General features: G+C 43.0%; 1 protein-coding gene across 2 annotated transcripts in view; it reads right to left on the bottom strand.

Annotated features, from left to right (window-relative positions):
* ldb3 (LIM domain binding 3) overlaps window positions 1–13957 on the bottom strand; it is a 61568-nt gene extending 47611 nt beyond the window's left edge. The window contains exons 1-2 of one of the 2 annotated variants that reach the window (NM_001139663.1): window positions 13896–13957; window positions 13578–13770 (exon numbers count right to left, since the gene is read on the bottom strand). In NM_001139663.1, the coding sequence (NP_001133135.1) occupies window positions 13578–13673 (96 nt within the window). In that variant the 5' untranslated portion in view covers window positions 13674–13770; window positions 13896–13957. The other variant, XM_082964472.1, reaches the window with a different exon arrangement.
* Window positions 13958–14205: the final 248 nt, after the last annotated feature.

A 14205-nucleotide genomic window follows, 5' to 3' on the forward strand; every position in this document is an offset into this window, starting at 1 on the left:
AAAGTAGATGTCCTAAATGACTTGCCAAAAGTATAGTTTGTTAACAAGAAATGTGTGGAGTGGTTGACAAACAAGTTTTAATGACTCCAACCTAAGTGTATGTAAACTTCAGACTGCGATAGATAGATTAGATAGGATAGATAAGATAGATAGATATACTCCTAATATTGTACGATCTGTGTGTAGCTTCATTGGCCTGGGCTATTGTTTGTTTGAATTCAAGACCAGATTGATCTCTGTTTGTCAGAGTAGCCACCAGAGTAGCCAGCCAGGGGCCTATGATTTCTTCATCCGTCCGTGAGAAGAGGCAAAGCGAGTGACTTCACTCTTGCCAAAATAAGCCCAATGCATTTCTATGGGCTTAATTTGGAACTAAACTTGTCGCTTGCCTTTCCGCCTTTGGGACAACGACACCCATTGTTAGTGCGGAGACATAAGCATCTCGTCATTATATAGGCCTAGCCTACAGATCTCTGGTTGCAGTTACATTTCTTTACACGGAGGGAGAGAGCATGATGCTCGTGAATTTGCACGTCCAATGTATCGTAAGTGGTACTGATGAGTCGAAATCCACGACTTAAACTAATTAATAATAATTAGTTTAATTTATTTTCTTTTGCGTGTTTCACAAAGACAGCCATGCGGAGTCGTGGCGCATAGTAGGCCTAGGCTAATTACTGTGTGTTGCTCACATCGGGACAAGTAAACCAAAGGATATCCTTGGTTTCCTTTCGATGTCGGGGCTTGCCTGACAGTGACTCTAAAGTGAGTGACTCTCGTCAGTGATAGCCTACCAAATCGCATCGGTGAAAGAGCTGTTCATTTGGCTCCCTAATTTGCATAGGCTACTGGTAGGCCTATGTATAAAGTCAGATGAAGAATCTTCACTGCAGGAACAATAGGTAGTGGAGAGTAATGCTGCTCCATACATGATAATTGGGGCCCTTTCAGAATCCAGGCATTAAAAGTTTTTTTGAAATTAGTAGGGAATCAACCTAAATGTGAAAATGTATTAATTTGACCAAGTTTAGCATTTCATAAGACATTAACAGAACGATTAAGTGATTTGTCAGGAAGCTGCAGGAAATACGAGGCAATGAGAATGCCCCTGTCTGTGTATGATGCTCGCATCTACAGCTTGTGTAACCATTAGCGATGATGCTAATGAAAACAGTCTTCTGGTAGGTCTAGATGGAAAGGCTTTCCCAAAAACCTTCAGTTAAAGGTTAACTTCAAAGTTGCCTATGCTTACCTGGCAGAATGGTATCGTGATTATTTTCATCAATCCAGTGAGTATTTGCAAACTCTACCATCACATGTGCACTACAAAAACACTGATAAACAACAGCCTCTTGCTAGGTGTGCACTTGAATTAAAGGGTAACTACACCCCCCCAAAAAAAAAATCTCCGATTTTTCCAAGATCTCAAAAGGGTCTCCTCATGCGGTTGCATTGTTGTGGACTTAAAACATGCAATGTCCATAAAACAATTTTTTTTTTTTTAAGTGTGCTTTTGAGTGTGAAAAAAAACAATGGGAAAAAACAGACCCACCTCCCCAAAACAATACATTTATTTTTCAAGATAATGTGAGGCTATTTACTTAATTTGAAGAACAATGGCATTTAATATATTGCAGTAAACCTGTAAATAAGACTTTAATCTCAAGACAGGTTAAAATGTTAAAAAGGTTTAATGCCCTCTTGGAAAATAGTCCTGATAATATAGGCCTAGACAATATCCAAAACTACTAACAATACACTGAATTCATACATTTTCAGTTATTTAAATTGTAAAAACTAAATGTCTTTCAATACAACACCACAACACATTCCGTCCCGAGGGGGGATGCCTGGCTGGCTACTTTTTCTATTTGGCTGGCTAGTCTCTGTACTTGTGGAAAACACAGAGCCTGCTGCTGTATTTAGTGGGGAGTCCTGAGTACCGCAGAGGAAACTGACCATTGGGACAGCGAATATAACCGATGACAATCTCCTCTGTGGACAGAGGTAATAATGACATTCCTGGTGTACAGTACATTTTTACAGATGGGTCACTGCTAAACCACAATCTAAGGCCCTTCAAAAGCCATTAATGGCTATTGATTGCCCCACACTCAATCAGTAAAACTGACTTTCTATTCTACTGCCAAAACCCCTGCTGGATCTCAGAGTGGTTTGTCATAAACTCCTGTCCCTAAATAAAGTGTTTCTTGATCATGGTAAGGAAAAGCTCCTGAGCCAGTCATACTGTATTACTGGAGCTCCTAGACATTGTGTCCGTGCTGCTTCTCACATTAATATTGAGGGAAAAGAATGATGACAGTCATCGTTTATGACAGGGTCCAGGACAATTGACAGGAGCTTATTAATATAATGTATGCTTTGCTATATAAAAAGGTTGTGATTAAAATAATAATTTGAAAAAGAGACTAAAACACCACAATTTTTTAACTAAAATAGTTTCTCCCCCCCTCAAAAAAATCTGATCAAGCCCCTCTAAATATTTATTATTGTCATCATCCATGAATAAATCAAACTGTACTCAGTGAATGTCTGAAAATTTATCATTTGTCTGAGGGATTAACTCCCACAACTCTGGTGCAATGCAGCAGCTGGGTCTTACCCTAACAATTTCTATAGGCACAGACCGAGAAACCGAGACTGGCAGGATCAAAGCACACCCTCCCTGTCCATTGTGACCCCACTGTCTGAGTCATTGGATGTTGGATGTTGTTTGTAAGAGACAGCTGCTCTCTCTCTTTCTCCTCATCTCTCTATTCAATTTAAAAAGGCTTTATTGGCATTAGTAACATATGTTTATATTGTCAAGGCAAGTGGAATAGACAAACAAAAAGGGAAATAAACAAGGGAAATAAATACAGTAAACATTACACTCACAATTTTTTTAAAAGAATATAGACATTTCAACTGTTATATTGTTTGCTATGTCAAGTGTTGTAACAATGTGCAAATAGCTGAAGTATGAAAGGAAAAATAAATAAATAAATAAATAGATAAATGTGCTCCTCCATGCCGTCCCAAAGAGGGGACTCTCTCTACCGCACCTGCTGTCTCGAACTCTGAATGATCGGCTATGAAAAGCCAACTGACATTGACTCCTGAGATGCTGACCTGTTGCACCCTCTACAACCACTGTGATGATGATGATGATGATTATCATCATCTGACCCTGCTGGTCATCTATGAACGTTTGAACATCTTGGCCATGTTCTGTTATAATCTCCACCCGGCACAGCCAGAAGAGGACTGGCCACCCCTCATAGCCTGGTTCCTCTAAGTTTCTTCCTAGGTTCCTGCCTTTCTAGGGAGTTTTTCCTAGCCACGGTGCTTCTACATCTTACATTGCTTGCTGTTTGGGGTTTTAGGCTGATGTAAAAAGGGCTTTATAAATACATTTGATTGATAAATATACGTTGTATTTATAATGGTGTTTGTGCTCCACTGGTCAGTCAAGTCAACTCTATTACAATTGGTGCCATAGAGGAAACGATAGTTTGATCAAAGAGTTACTAGTGAACCCCTCCATCTTACAGTCATGTTGACCACCAGGGTCACGCCGTAATAATGCAGGAAATGAGATAACACAGTGATTACATTGCTCCTGGAGTAAAACATGCAACAGGCGTTGCTCCGTTTTTAGACAATCTTTCCCCCAATGATGACTAAAATGGAAAACTTTCTCTCGGGGGGCGCTGACTTAAATAAGCTACAAAATCCAAGTTCATTGAAACTTTTGTTTCTCACTGGAGCCACAAAGCAAATAACAAGAGGAAATGTTGGGGCAACCAGGAAAAACAAAGGGCTTGAGAGAGGGTGAGGAGTGGATTACCAACTGGCTCACAAAACCTGTACTAACCCTCCACCCCAATTCTGGTCTATTGATATCTGGGTGAATGGCTGGCTGATGTGCCAGCTCAAATCTCATGTGCACTCACAACACACAAAGGACTAGCCTGTTCTATGGGCCAGGCAAAGACCATGGGGGAAAGTGGGGTCTCACACACACACAGAGAGACAGAGAGAGACAGAGAGAGACAGAGAGAGCTCGAAAGGAGAAATATATAGCCATAATGACATTAGAAATGTCTCTATTCCTTTGGAACGTTTATGAGTGTTTACTGTTCATTTTTAATTTCACTTTTGTTTATGATCTACAACATATGTTTCCCATGCCAATAAAGCCCTTTGAATTGAAAGAGAGAAAGGCAAAGGGAGAAAACTAGAGAGCGAAAGAAAGAGGGAAATCAGCAAAGAGTCAGAAACACAGTAGCTAACTAAAGAAAGAGTGATTGCCAGCCAAAGAGCTACAGTATAGATATGCTGAAATGAAGCCCCACACTCTTGTATCACAGTTTCACTGGCCTGCCACTGCCATGATGGAATCGCTTCATCAGATCATGGTTTGGTTCATATTTTGTTCATTATGGGTTTGTCCACTTATCATGACACAGTATACAGAACTTCTGATTTGATTCATCTATATTTCCCCTACACATTTATTCAATACGTATTAATTCAAACTGCTCTTTCACAAGATCATTCTGAAGTTTCAAAAGTACACCCAATGCTTTTACATAAATTAACAACAGGTTTATGAGAGGAAAACACTTAAAAACCCAGAAGGTCTCTCGCTAGTACGGTATTCATTTCAGGGGAAAATAAGGTCTACACCAAATTTACACAGAATAAGTGTTTAATTTGTCCAAAATATGTGTAATTTTACAAGCCACATACTTGAAGACCAAAGTTTGAGTCTTGGGTTAGTTTCTGCTAGCAAGCGCAAGAAGAATCAGGGTGACCCGATATCCTTTCCCCCACACCCCTGCTCTACCCAGCAGTCCTAGTCCGCCTTGGGAAAGCCTTAATGCTTCTTCACAGGTCAACAGTCCAGATTACCTCGAAGTAACAGCGATTAAACACCATGAGAACACAGCCATCATAGGCTCCAGGAGACATTTACCCACCATTGACACCAACGGACAGCTAAGAGAGGCCGAGTTACTGGGAACCCCAGGCTCTAAGTCCCAACCCGGTCCCCTGACCGGGGTGGAGGTGGGCACTGCTGGTATATATAGCCCTCACAATCTGCCGAGCAGCGCTGACCTTCAGTGGCTTGCTAAAAACAGCCTTGCCTGTCAGCAGCCCCAGTCACTGGCTCTCGTACCACAGGCCTGGAGGAGGGAGGGTGCTGGAATGTAGAGGCCTGTGAGACCCGGGCTAACATCACAGACACGTTATCAGACAGAGCCAGCAGCCCACTGACTGCTCAGGACCTCCATCTTCAGTCTGCTACTGTGGGGGGATGGTTACATCTTGTTTAGAGTTGCAGCGAGCTTGATTGATAGGAAGTGGGGAATTTAACCGGGGAGGAAGATACGGCCCATAAAACTATTTAACAGGGGAGGAAGATACGGCCCATAAAACTATACATAAACCCCCTTAATTCCGTATGGATTCGGAGAACTGGGGGAATTCAGACCGCACAGTAAATTGAAAAGGGTACAAACTGCATCAAGCAGACCTTGTTAAATCCTGGGGGCAAGGGGAGAAGTTTGACATTCATCTAATGTACACCAGATGGGTTTAGAGGGTGTGCCTTGTCTGCTGGTTCTAAGACAGGTACAGTATTTAAGTCTAGTGTATAACACTGATTTATGTCAAATCTACAAGGCCGACGCTCTACAAGGTTTACAACTCAGCGGTCCAAGGGTTAAATAGACAGCGCTATTCTACTAGATATTGCCTATAAAACATGATGTACTTCACCTTCACACCAGGTTGCATTTAGCCTATGTTAAGATAATTAGACGTGTTTAGTGACGGATGGTCTACTGCATTTACTGATTTGAATGAACGAATCAGCTCGTCAAATCCATCTAGTCACAGACAGGGTCACATACCCAACATGAGGATCAGTGTATGAGAGGCAATGACTCTAAAGTTTGACAGCATGGCCCCATTTGCCCTCGATCTCGGGCCCGACACTCAAACAGAAAGAACATAATCACCCGCATCCACTCAAGGGGATTTGTGTTCATCTGTCAATATCAAATCTCACAGCCAGACTAAAGGCCGTAAGCAATGACCACTTCACCGCAACATACTACAGCCAAGAAGCTTTAACCTAAACTGTCACATGAGCCCTTCTGTGTTGGATAACCAGCCCTCCCTCAATTGAAACAAATACTATTGCGGAAGGTAAGAAGACACTCGAAACTCAACAACTTAGGCCACTGCCCAGGGGAGGAGAAGAGACACATTTTAATAGCAGCATGACACAGCTGAGGCCACAAACTGCAAACAGAATTTCCATAAAGGATTATTACAGATCAGATTAAAGCCTGTTGTAAAACATGATCTTCTGAGGCTATATTGGAGGACAGTTGAAGAAGCTCAAATAAATTACATTTTGTTTTAATCACTTTCATGAGTCCCATAAACTTCTTGATAACATGAATTGTTGCGAGCCAAGGTGTCATAACAGGCCACGCAGAATAGAAAGGATCATATCACAACCAGCAATCCTGCATGTGGCACCAATAGCGCGGTTAGAGTGTTGGGCCAGTAACCGAAAGGTTGCAGGATCGAATCCCCGAGCTGACAAGGTAAAAATCTGTCGTTCTGCCCCTGAGAAAGGCAGTTAACCCACTGTTCCCCGGGAGCCAATGACGTGGATGTCGATTAAGGAAGCCCCCTGCACCTCTCTGATTCAGAGGGGTTAAATGCAGAAGACACATTTCAATTATAGAACTAACTAGGTATGCCCCTTTTCCAATACAGTGCTATTCTCCTTACTGGACCCCAGAGGTTTGCTATGTACACATTTCGTTTTCCGAGTTAATGGATCTCCTTGCTGACATTTATCTCAGACATCTTATGAAGGCCACATTAGTTTTTAATAGCAGTCCAATATTAAAAGGAAATGTCACAGTGCTCCCTCGTAAATATGGGGAATAATATAATCCAATAAAATGGTGACTCACATCCGAGGAAGCCGAGATGCGTTGATCGTGGACTACAGGAAAAGGCGGGCCGAACAGGCCCCCATTAAGATCGACGGGGCTGTAGTGGAGCGGGTCGAGAGTTTCAAGTTCCTTGGTGTCCACATCACCAACGAACTATCATGGTCCAAACACACCAAGACAGTCGTGAAGAGGGCACAACAAAACCTTTTCCCCCTCAGGGGACTGAAAAGATTTGGCATGGCTCCCCAGATTCTGAAAAGGTTCTACAGCTGCACCATCGAGAGCATCCTGACCGGTTGCATCACCGCCTGGTATGGCAACTGCTCAGCATCTGACCATAAGGCGCTACAGGGGGTAGTGCGTACGGCCCAATACATCACTGGGGCCAAGCTTCCTGCCATCCAGGACCTATATAGTAGGCGGTGTCAGAGGAAAGCCCATAAAATTGTCAGAGACTCAAAGAGTCACCCAAGTCATAGACTGTTCTCTCTGCTACCGCACGGCAAGCAGAACTGGAGCGCCAAGTCTAGGACCAAAAGGCTCCTTAACAGCTTCTACACCCAAGCCATAAGACTGCTGAACAATTAATCAAATGGCCACCGGACTATTACATTGACCCCCCCCTCCATTTGTTTTGAACACTGCTGCGCCTCGCTGTTTAATATCTATGCATAGTCACTTCACCCCTACCTATATGTACAAATTACCTCAACTAACCTGTACCCCCGCACACTGACTCAGTACCGATACCCCCTGTATATAGCTTCATATTGTTGTTATTGTGTTACCTTTTTTTCTATTATTTTTACCTCAATTTATCTGGTAAATATTTTCTTAACTCTATTTGAACTGCACTATTGGTTAAGGGCTTGTAAATAAGCATTTCACGGTAAGGTATACACTTGTTGTATTTGGCGCATGTGACAAATAAAGTTTTATTTGATGAGTCGTTTTCTTGAGGACGACAGAGACAGCAGCTGATTTCTCTCACACAAAGAAGCCAAGTCACATGCAAGCCAGCCAGGACGGACTATGGAATGTGGACAAATTAAGTGCCCCACTTGAAAACGGAGGAAATATTTTTTTGAAAGGCCCCTCTTCCAACAAGGTTTATTTTCATCCCAACCTCACTGTGAGGTATTTATCATGGTCTGCTGCTTGATATTATAGCAGGGTTTCAAGTTCGTGCTTCCCATATGGTAACTGCATTAGCATCACTCCTGTTTTCACCTCTACACCAGGGATGTCAAATTTACGGCCCGGGCGCTCCAATCCGGCCCGCAGGTGGTTTGAGTAATTACATTTTTTTTTAAATTGAAACTGTGTAGAAATTATAATGGACCTACATTCATACAGTTTCTTGATGGTCCAGCTCACTAATAATCATTAGACAGTGAGAGAGCATTAAAAATTCCAAAAACAATAGGACAATTTTTTGCAAATGTTGATGGCAAGGAACCTCAATGAAGACCGAATGCGGCCCCTGGGGCAAACAGAGTTCAATAACCCTGGTCTACACGATTGTTATCGCCTCTATGAGACAGGGGCCATTATCTAATGTAGATATCTACAATTCCAGGGTATCAATGAATTATAAACATTTCACATGAACCAAACCACCGGGGTTGATTTGTTCCATTGCATCTTAGGCAACAGACTGAGCTCAAATGCTTTAAACTTAAGCCAAGAATTGAAGTTACATTTCACAGGCAAAGGTGATGGTATCTAATTCATATATATTACACAAGCCCACACATACATGTAGATGAATAAAAATATATTTTTTAAATGTAATGAATTAGCACATTTTGGAAGAGGTATTTTGAACCACATTGAACCAGGTATTTTGTATAAAGTTAGACAGAGCTCTTAACCTGTTGCAGTGTACCCAAAGCCAGACCTAGCGTTTAAGACATGCTCCAGAACATTCGTGACTACTAAGTATTTTTCAAACCTCCCGCTCTGGGTTGGATGTGTCAACGTGTAGTTCATAAATCCATCACAATTACCATCTTCCCTCAATTAGCCACAAAACCCCTAGTTTGAAAAAAAACGGTTTTTCTGGATGCTGTGCTGCGCCATTTTCCCTACATTTCCCCCCCACGTGGGCCAGCCCCCTAGCCATTCCAGTTCAACCAATGAGCTTCAGTCCCTTGCCATATGAGTGACAGCTAGCAAGATGCACATGATTCATCCATAGCAGAGAGAGAGAGCAATGATGTGGTGCACATACAGTGCATTCTGAAAGCATTCAGACCCCTTGACTTTTTCCACATCTTGTTATGTTACAGTCATATTCTAAAATTGATTAAATTGTTGGTTTTTATACACGTCAATCTAATCTACACACAATACCCCATAATGACAAAGCAAAAACAGGTTTAGAATTTTCTTCAATTAACTGAAATATTACATTTATATAAGTATTCATACCCTTTACTCAGTACTTTGTTGAAGCAGTGATTACAGCCTCGACTCTTCTTGGGTATGATGCTACAATCTTAGCACACCTGTATTTGGGGAGTTTCTCCCATTCTTCTCTCCAGATCCTTTCAAGCTCTGTCAGATTGGATGGGGAGCGGCACTGCCATGTCCGGGTTTTTGCTGGGCCACTCAAGGACATTCAGAGACTTGTCCCGAAACCACTCCTGCGTTGTCTTGGCTGTGTGCTTAGGGTCATTGTCCTGTTGAAAGGTGAAATTTTGCCCCAGTCGGAGGTCCTAAGTGCTCTGGAGCAGGTTTTCATCAAGGATCTCTGTTCTTCGCTCCGTTCATCTTTCCCTCAGTCCTGACAAGTCTCCCAGTCTCTGCTGCTGAAAAACATTGCCACAGCATGATACTGCCAGGTTTCCTCCAGATGTGACGCTTGGCATTCAGGCAAAAAAGTTTCATCTTGGTTTCATCAGACCAGAGAATCTTGTTTCTCATGGCCTGAGTGTCTTTAGGGGCCTTTTGGCAAACTCCAAGCGGGCTGTCATGTGCCTTTTACTGAGGAGTGGCTTCCGTCTGGCCTCTCTACCATAAACCCTGATTGGTGGAGTGCTGCAAAGATGGTTGTCCTTCTGGAAGGTTCTCCCATCTCCACAGAGGAACCCTAGAGCTCTGTCAGAGTGACCATCGGTTTCTTGGTCACCTCCCTGACCAAGGCCCTTCTCCCCAGATTGCTTACTTTGGCCGGGCGGCCAGCTCTAGGAAGAGTCTTGGTGGTTCCAAACTTATTTCATTTAAGAATGATGGAGGCCACTGTTCTTGTGGACCTTTTTTTAAATCCATTTTAGAATAACATAACAACATAACAAAATGTGGAATAAGTCAAGGTGTCTGAATACTTAAGTGACTTGCTGGGGCGACAGGTAGCCTAGTGGTTAGAGCGTTGTGCCAGTAACCGAAAGGTTGCTAGATCGAATCCCCGAGCTGACAAGGTAAAAATCTGTCTTTCTGCCCCTGAACAAGGCAGTTAACCCACTGTTTCTAGGCCGCCATTGTAAATAAGAATTTGTTCTTAACTGACTTGCCTAGTTAAATAAAAAATAATAATACAGCGTATTTAGAAAGTATCTGCACATATGCGACCTAGTACGCAATTTTCGGGGACCACTTTTGGCTCGTGAGTGCTACTTTCAGAACTACTGGCTAAAAAGTATACAAAAGTACCCGAAAATCCCTTTAACTATTCTAACCCTGATAAACCCAGCTTAATATACAGTAAAGCATGCAGACAAATGGGAAGATTAATCTACAGCCTCAAAAATGGAATGTTACTTGTGCCCGCATCATGGAAGTTTACTCAAACTTCATAGCTATACTGTTATGATAATGTTTCAGATTTAATTTTTTTTAAATGTTTTAAGTCGCTTGAGCTGTACCGCACACAAAGCACCTTCTAACACAACACATCTATTTACAGCCATAATCCATCCAACCAGACCTTGCCCCTGGGGATCTGTCTCACAGTGCTAGATCTTATGTAGCTAGCTCTATCACGGACATACTGTAACATGACATGGGTAATTGGAACCACCACAGGAGCTGTGCAGTATGTGTGTACAGGGCTGAGGGTGTGCAGTCTAGGCCATCACATGTGAGTGACACAAGCAGCAGCTTGGTCATCAGCAATTTAACAACCCAACCCAATCCCCCCCCCCCCTTAACTGCCCTCTCTATCATACAGTGCACACAAAGTATGTAGGCTACAACACAACACACATTCTCTCTCTCTGTCACACCTGGCTATGGAAAAAAAGAGACAGCAGTCATGGACCACCCAAACAAACAGCATTGTCCACCAGTGGGACAGGAACTATTTATAGGCGGGTGCAGCGGCTCTAAGCAGGCGGAAGTTCCTCTCCACCTGTCAGTGTGCTGAGTGACTGGGCCTTGTGCTCCTGTGCTGCAGACTGGAGAGTCCAGCTTGCAGGCCTCCTCTATACAAGACTGTACAGTAAGGTATTCAACAACCAGTTCTAGAGGCTCACTGAAATCAAAGTTTGTGCGTGCTGAGGCTACATGTATGCCCCAATTCCAAATGGACCCCTTGCCCCTATCCCTATGCACTTCCTGTAGATCTGAAAGGACTGTATTAACAATAGTAGTAGCTATACTACTTTGCCCTTTGAAATGCTACAGTAGGTGGACTTTTTACTGTGTGCCTTACACTTCTCCAATCCTTTCAGATCAAGTAAGGAGACGGGGCAATAGGTTGATTTGGAAATAGCTGCATTCTCCTTGCCAACTTCTGCCTCTCTGATGTGCAGAATAAACCTCCCTAGCAAGACAGAGATATTACCTTGACAGGCACGGCATCTGGCTGTGCATCATTTCGATTCTGTGGCGTGGGTGCTGAAAACCAGTCCATGGAGAGCCTGTCCAGTGAACATTGTTCCGTGGCCACAACGTATGTGTGGATGGGTGACGGGAACGCCATTGAATCCTTTCATTGTGGAGCACATCCAAACGCCACTGTTTGACACCCCTGGGTCTAATTATACGCCTCTATTTTCGCCAACCTCAGGTTCCTCAAATGCCAGCCAGTCACACAACTGAGTGGAGAGACTTTCCTCACCTGGGGCCTAGGAATAGAAAAGGACCCGTCCGTGCGCGCACACACACACACGCACTAACATTTTACAGGTACCAGTCCTAACATACTGTCAAGGTAATCTACAAGTGAGTTATGCACATATATCCAAAGATGCACCCGTTATGAACACATATGCTTCAGGAACACACACACCAGAGCACACCTAGCAGACTCCTGTTATTCCAGCGTGTTTCCTCGTTTCTGCTAAGAAATATATCTTCTACAAATATCTATTTGAATGGCATTGATAGATTGGTGTTCATAGAAAATGTATTTGTTCTTCCCAGAAAACCCCTTCCTACTTGCGGTGCTAAAACTAAGTGGGGAAATACACCTAGAAAACTCAAAATTACAGGGTGAAAAATCGGTTCAGGTTTTTCAGAGGAAAGGGCAATGAACCCACATATTGGGTCATGACAGCACAAACGCAACACTCAAAAAGGCATAACCACACCTGGAGTAGCAACTGAAGTAACTATATACGCCATGCCATGATTCCAGACTGAAAATACACAAGTAGGCCTACATCCTCACCATCCACCAATTTCGGTTTCTATGTTCACATGACAGAGTTTTACCATCCTTTTATGCATGGTCTTTAGGGCTTTACAATGTGTAAGGTGAACATACTACTACAGTAAAAGGTGAACACAACAAAGCATATTCTCAGACTTCAGCAAAGGCCAAGCTTTAGTACTGGATTTTCAATACCACACAATGATACCAACCAATGAGACAAAATGTATTGAAACTACTATAATAACACTGCATCCCAAACAAACAATCAAATAAACCAAACTTCCCAAAAAGGACCACCATGTTTAACATACCCAGGTACTGTACTAGTACCGTAGCAGTAATACAATATTTGACGTCATACAAGGGTTGGGTGACTGCTTCAAGCACTGACCGTCAAATAAACCACAACATTGAGATTCAAGCTTAATGCCGGACAAAGGATCATCTCATTGGTCAAAAAACACATGGGCTATGGGATGTATAAATATCTTCGTGTGTGTGTGTGTGTGTGTTCTGCCTGCGGCTATGGAACCCTGACCTGTTCACCGGACGTGCTTGTTGCACCCTCGACAACTACTATGATTATTATTATTTGACCATGCTGGTCATTTATGAACATTTTAACATCTTGACCATGTTCTGTTATAATATCCACCCGGCACAGCCAGAAGAGGACTGGCCACCCCTCATAGCCTGGTTCCTCTCTAGGTTTCTTCCTAGGTTTTTGGCCTTTCTAGGGAGTTTTTCCTAGGGAGTTTTTCCTAGCCACCGTGCTTCTTTCACATGCATTGCTTGCTGTTTGGGGTTTTAGGCTGGGTTTCTGTACAGCACTTTGAGATATCAGCTGATGTACGAAGGGCTATATAAATACATTTGATTTGAGTGTGTGTGTGTGTGTGTGTGTGTGTGTGTGTGTGTGTGTGTGTGTGTGTGTGTGTGTGTGTACAAAGTATGGTTATATGTACTTTGAATTGGATGACTCAAGCTCTTACCCTGGAGATGGTCAGGGGCATGTTGAAGTCCTTGCCTCCCTGCAATCGGAAGCCCCATGGGGCCGGCCCACTCAGAGAAATATTGTAGCTACTCATTCTTCCAAAGGCGTTGATTGCTTGTGTTGTTTAATCTTCCCGCAAAGTGGTGTCCAAAAATGGAGGTAGAGCGGGTGGGGCAGGAGCCAAGTAGCCTCTGAAAGCAGAAAAAAAAAGGTGTAAAAAAAATAAATAAAAAAAGTACAGATGAGGACAAGAAAAGATACAATATCTCCCCGAAATGTCAAATGAGACTGGGAGCACAGCAAATTAAAAACCAACCCAGTACAGCCACAGACAAATATGTAATTCACGCCCAACCCTTTTTAAATAATGAGAGAAAGAGAGACAGAAGAGAATAGAGAGCCAGAGGAAGAGAGGTCTTGCCTGTTTAGATGAGCTGAAGTGACAGCCTAAGAATAGTCACCCCACTGCAGAAAGCAATAGCACAGTGGCAGTGGGAGGGGGGGGTCCCTTATATGGCATGTAAGGGAACACCCAGCACACCAGGCCTGCCATGTTTCACGGGGCTAATATAGCCTTTTTTTAGGCCAACTCCAGACTAGGGTCTCCCCAAAACCGTGTCTCCTCA

This window comes from Salmo salar, chromosome 18 (assembly GCF_965601325.2).
Source record: "Salmo salar chromosome 18, fSalSal1, whole genome shotgun sequence".
NCBI lineage: Eukaryota > Metazoa > Chordata > Actinopteri > Salmoniformes > Salmonidae > Salmo > Salmo salar.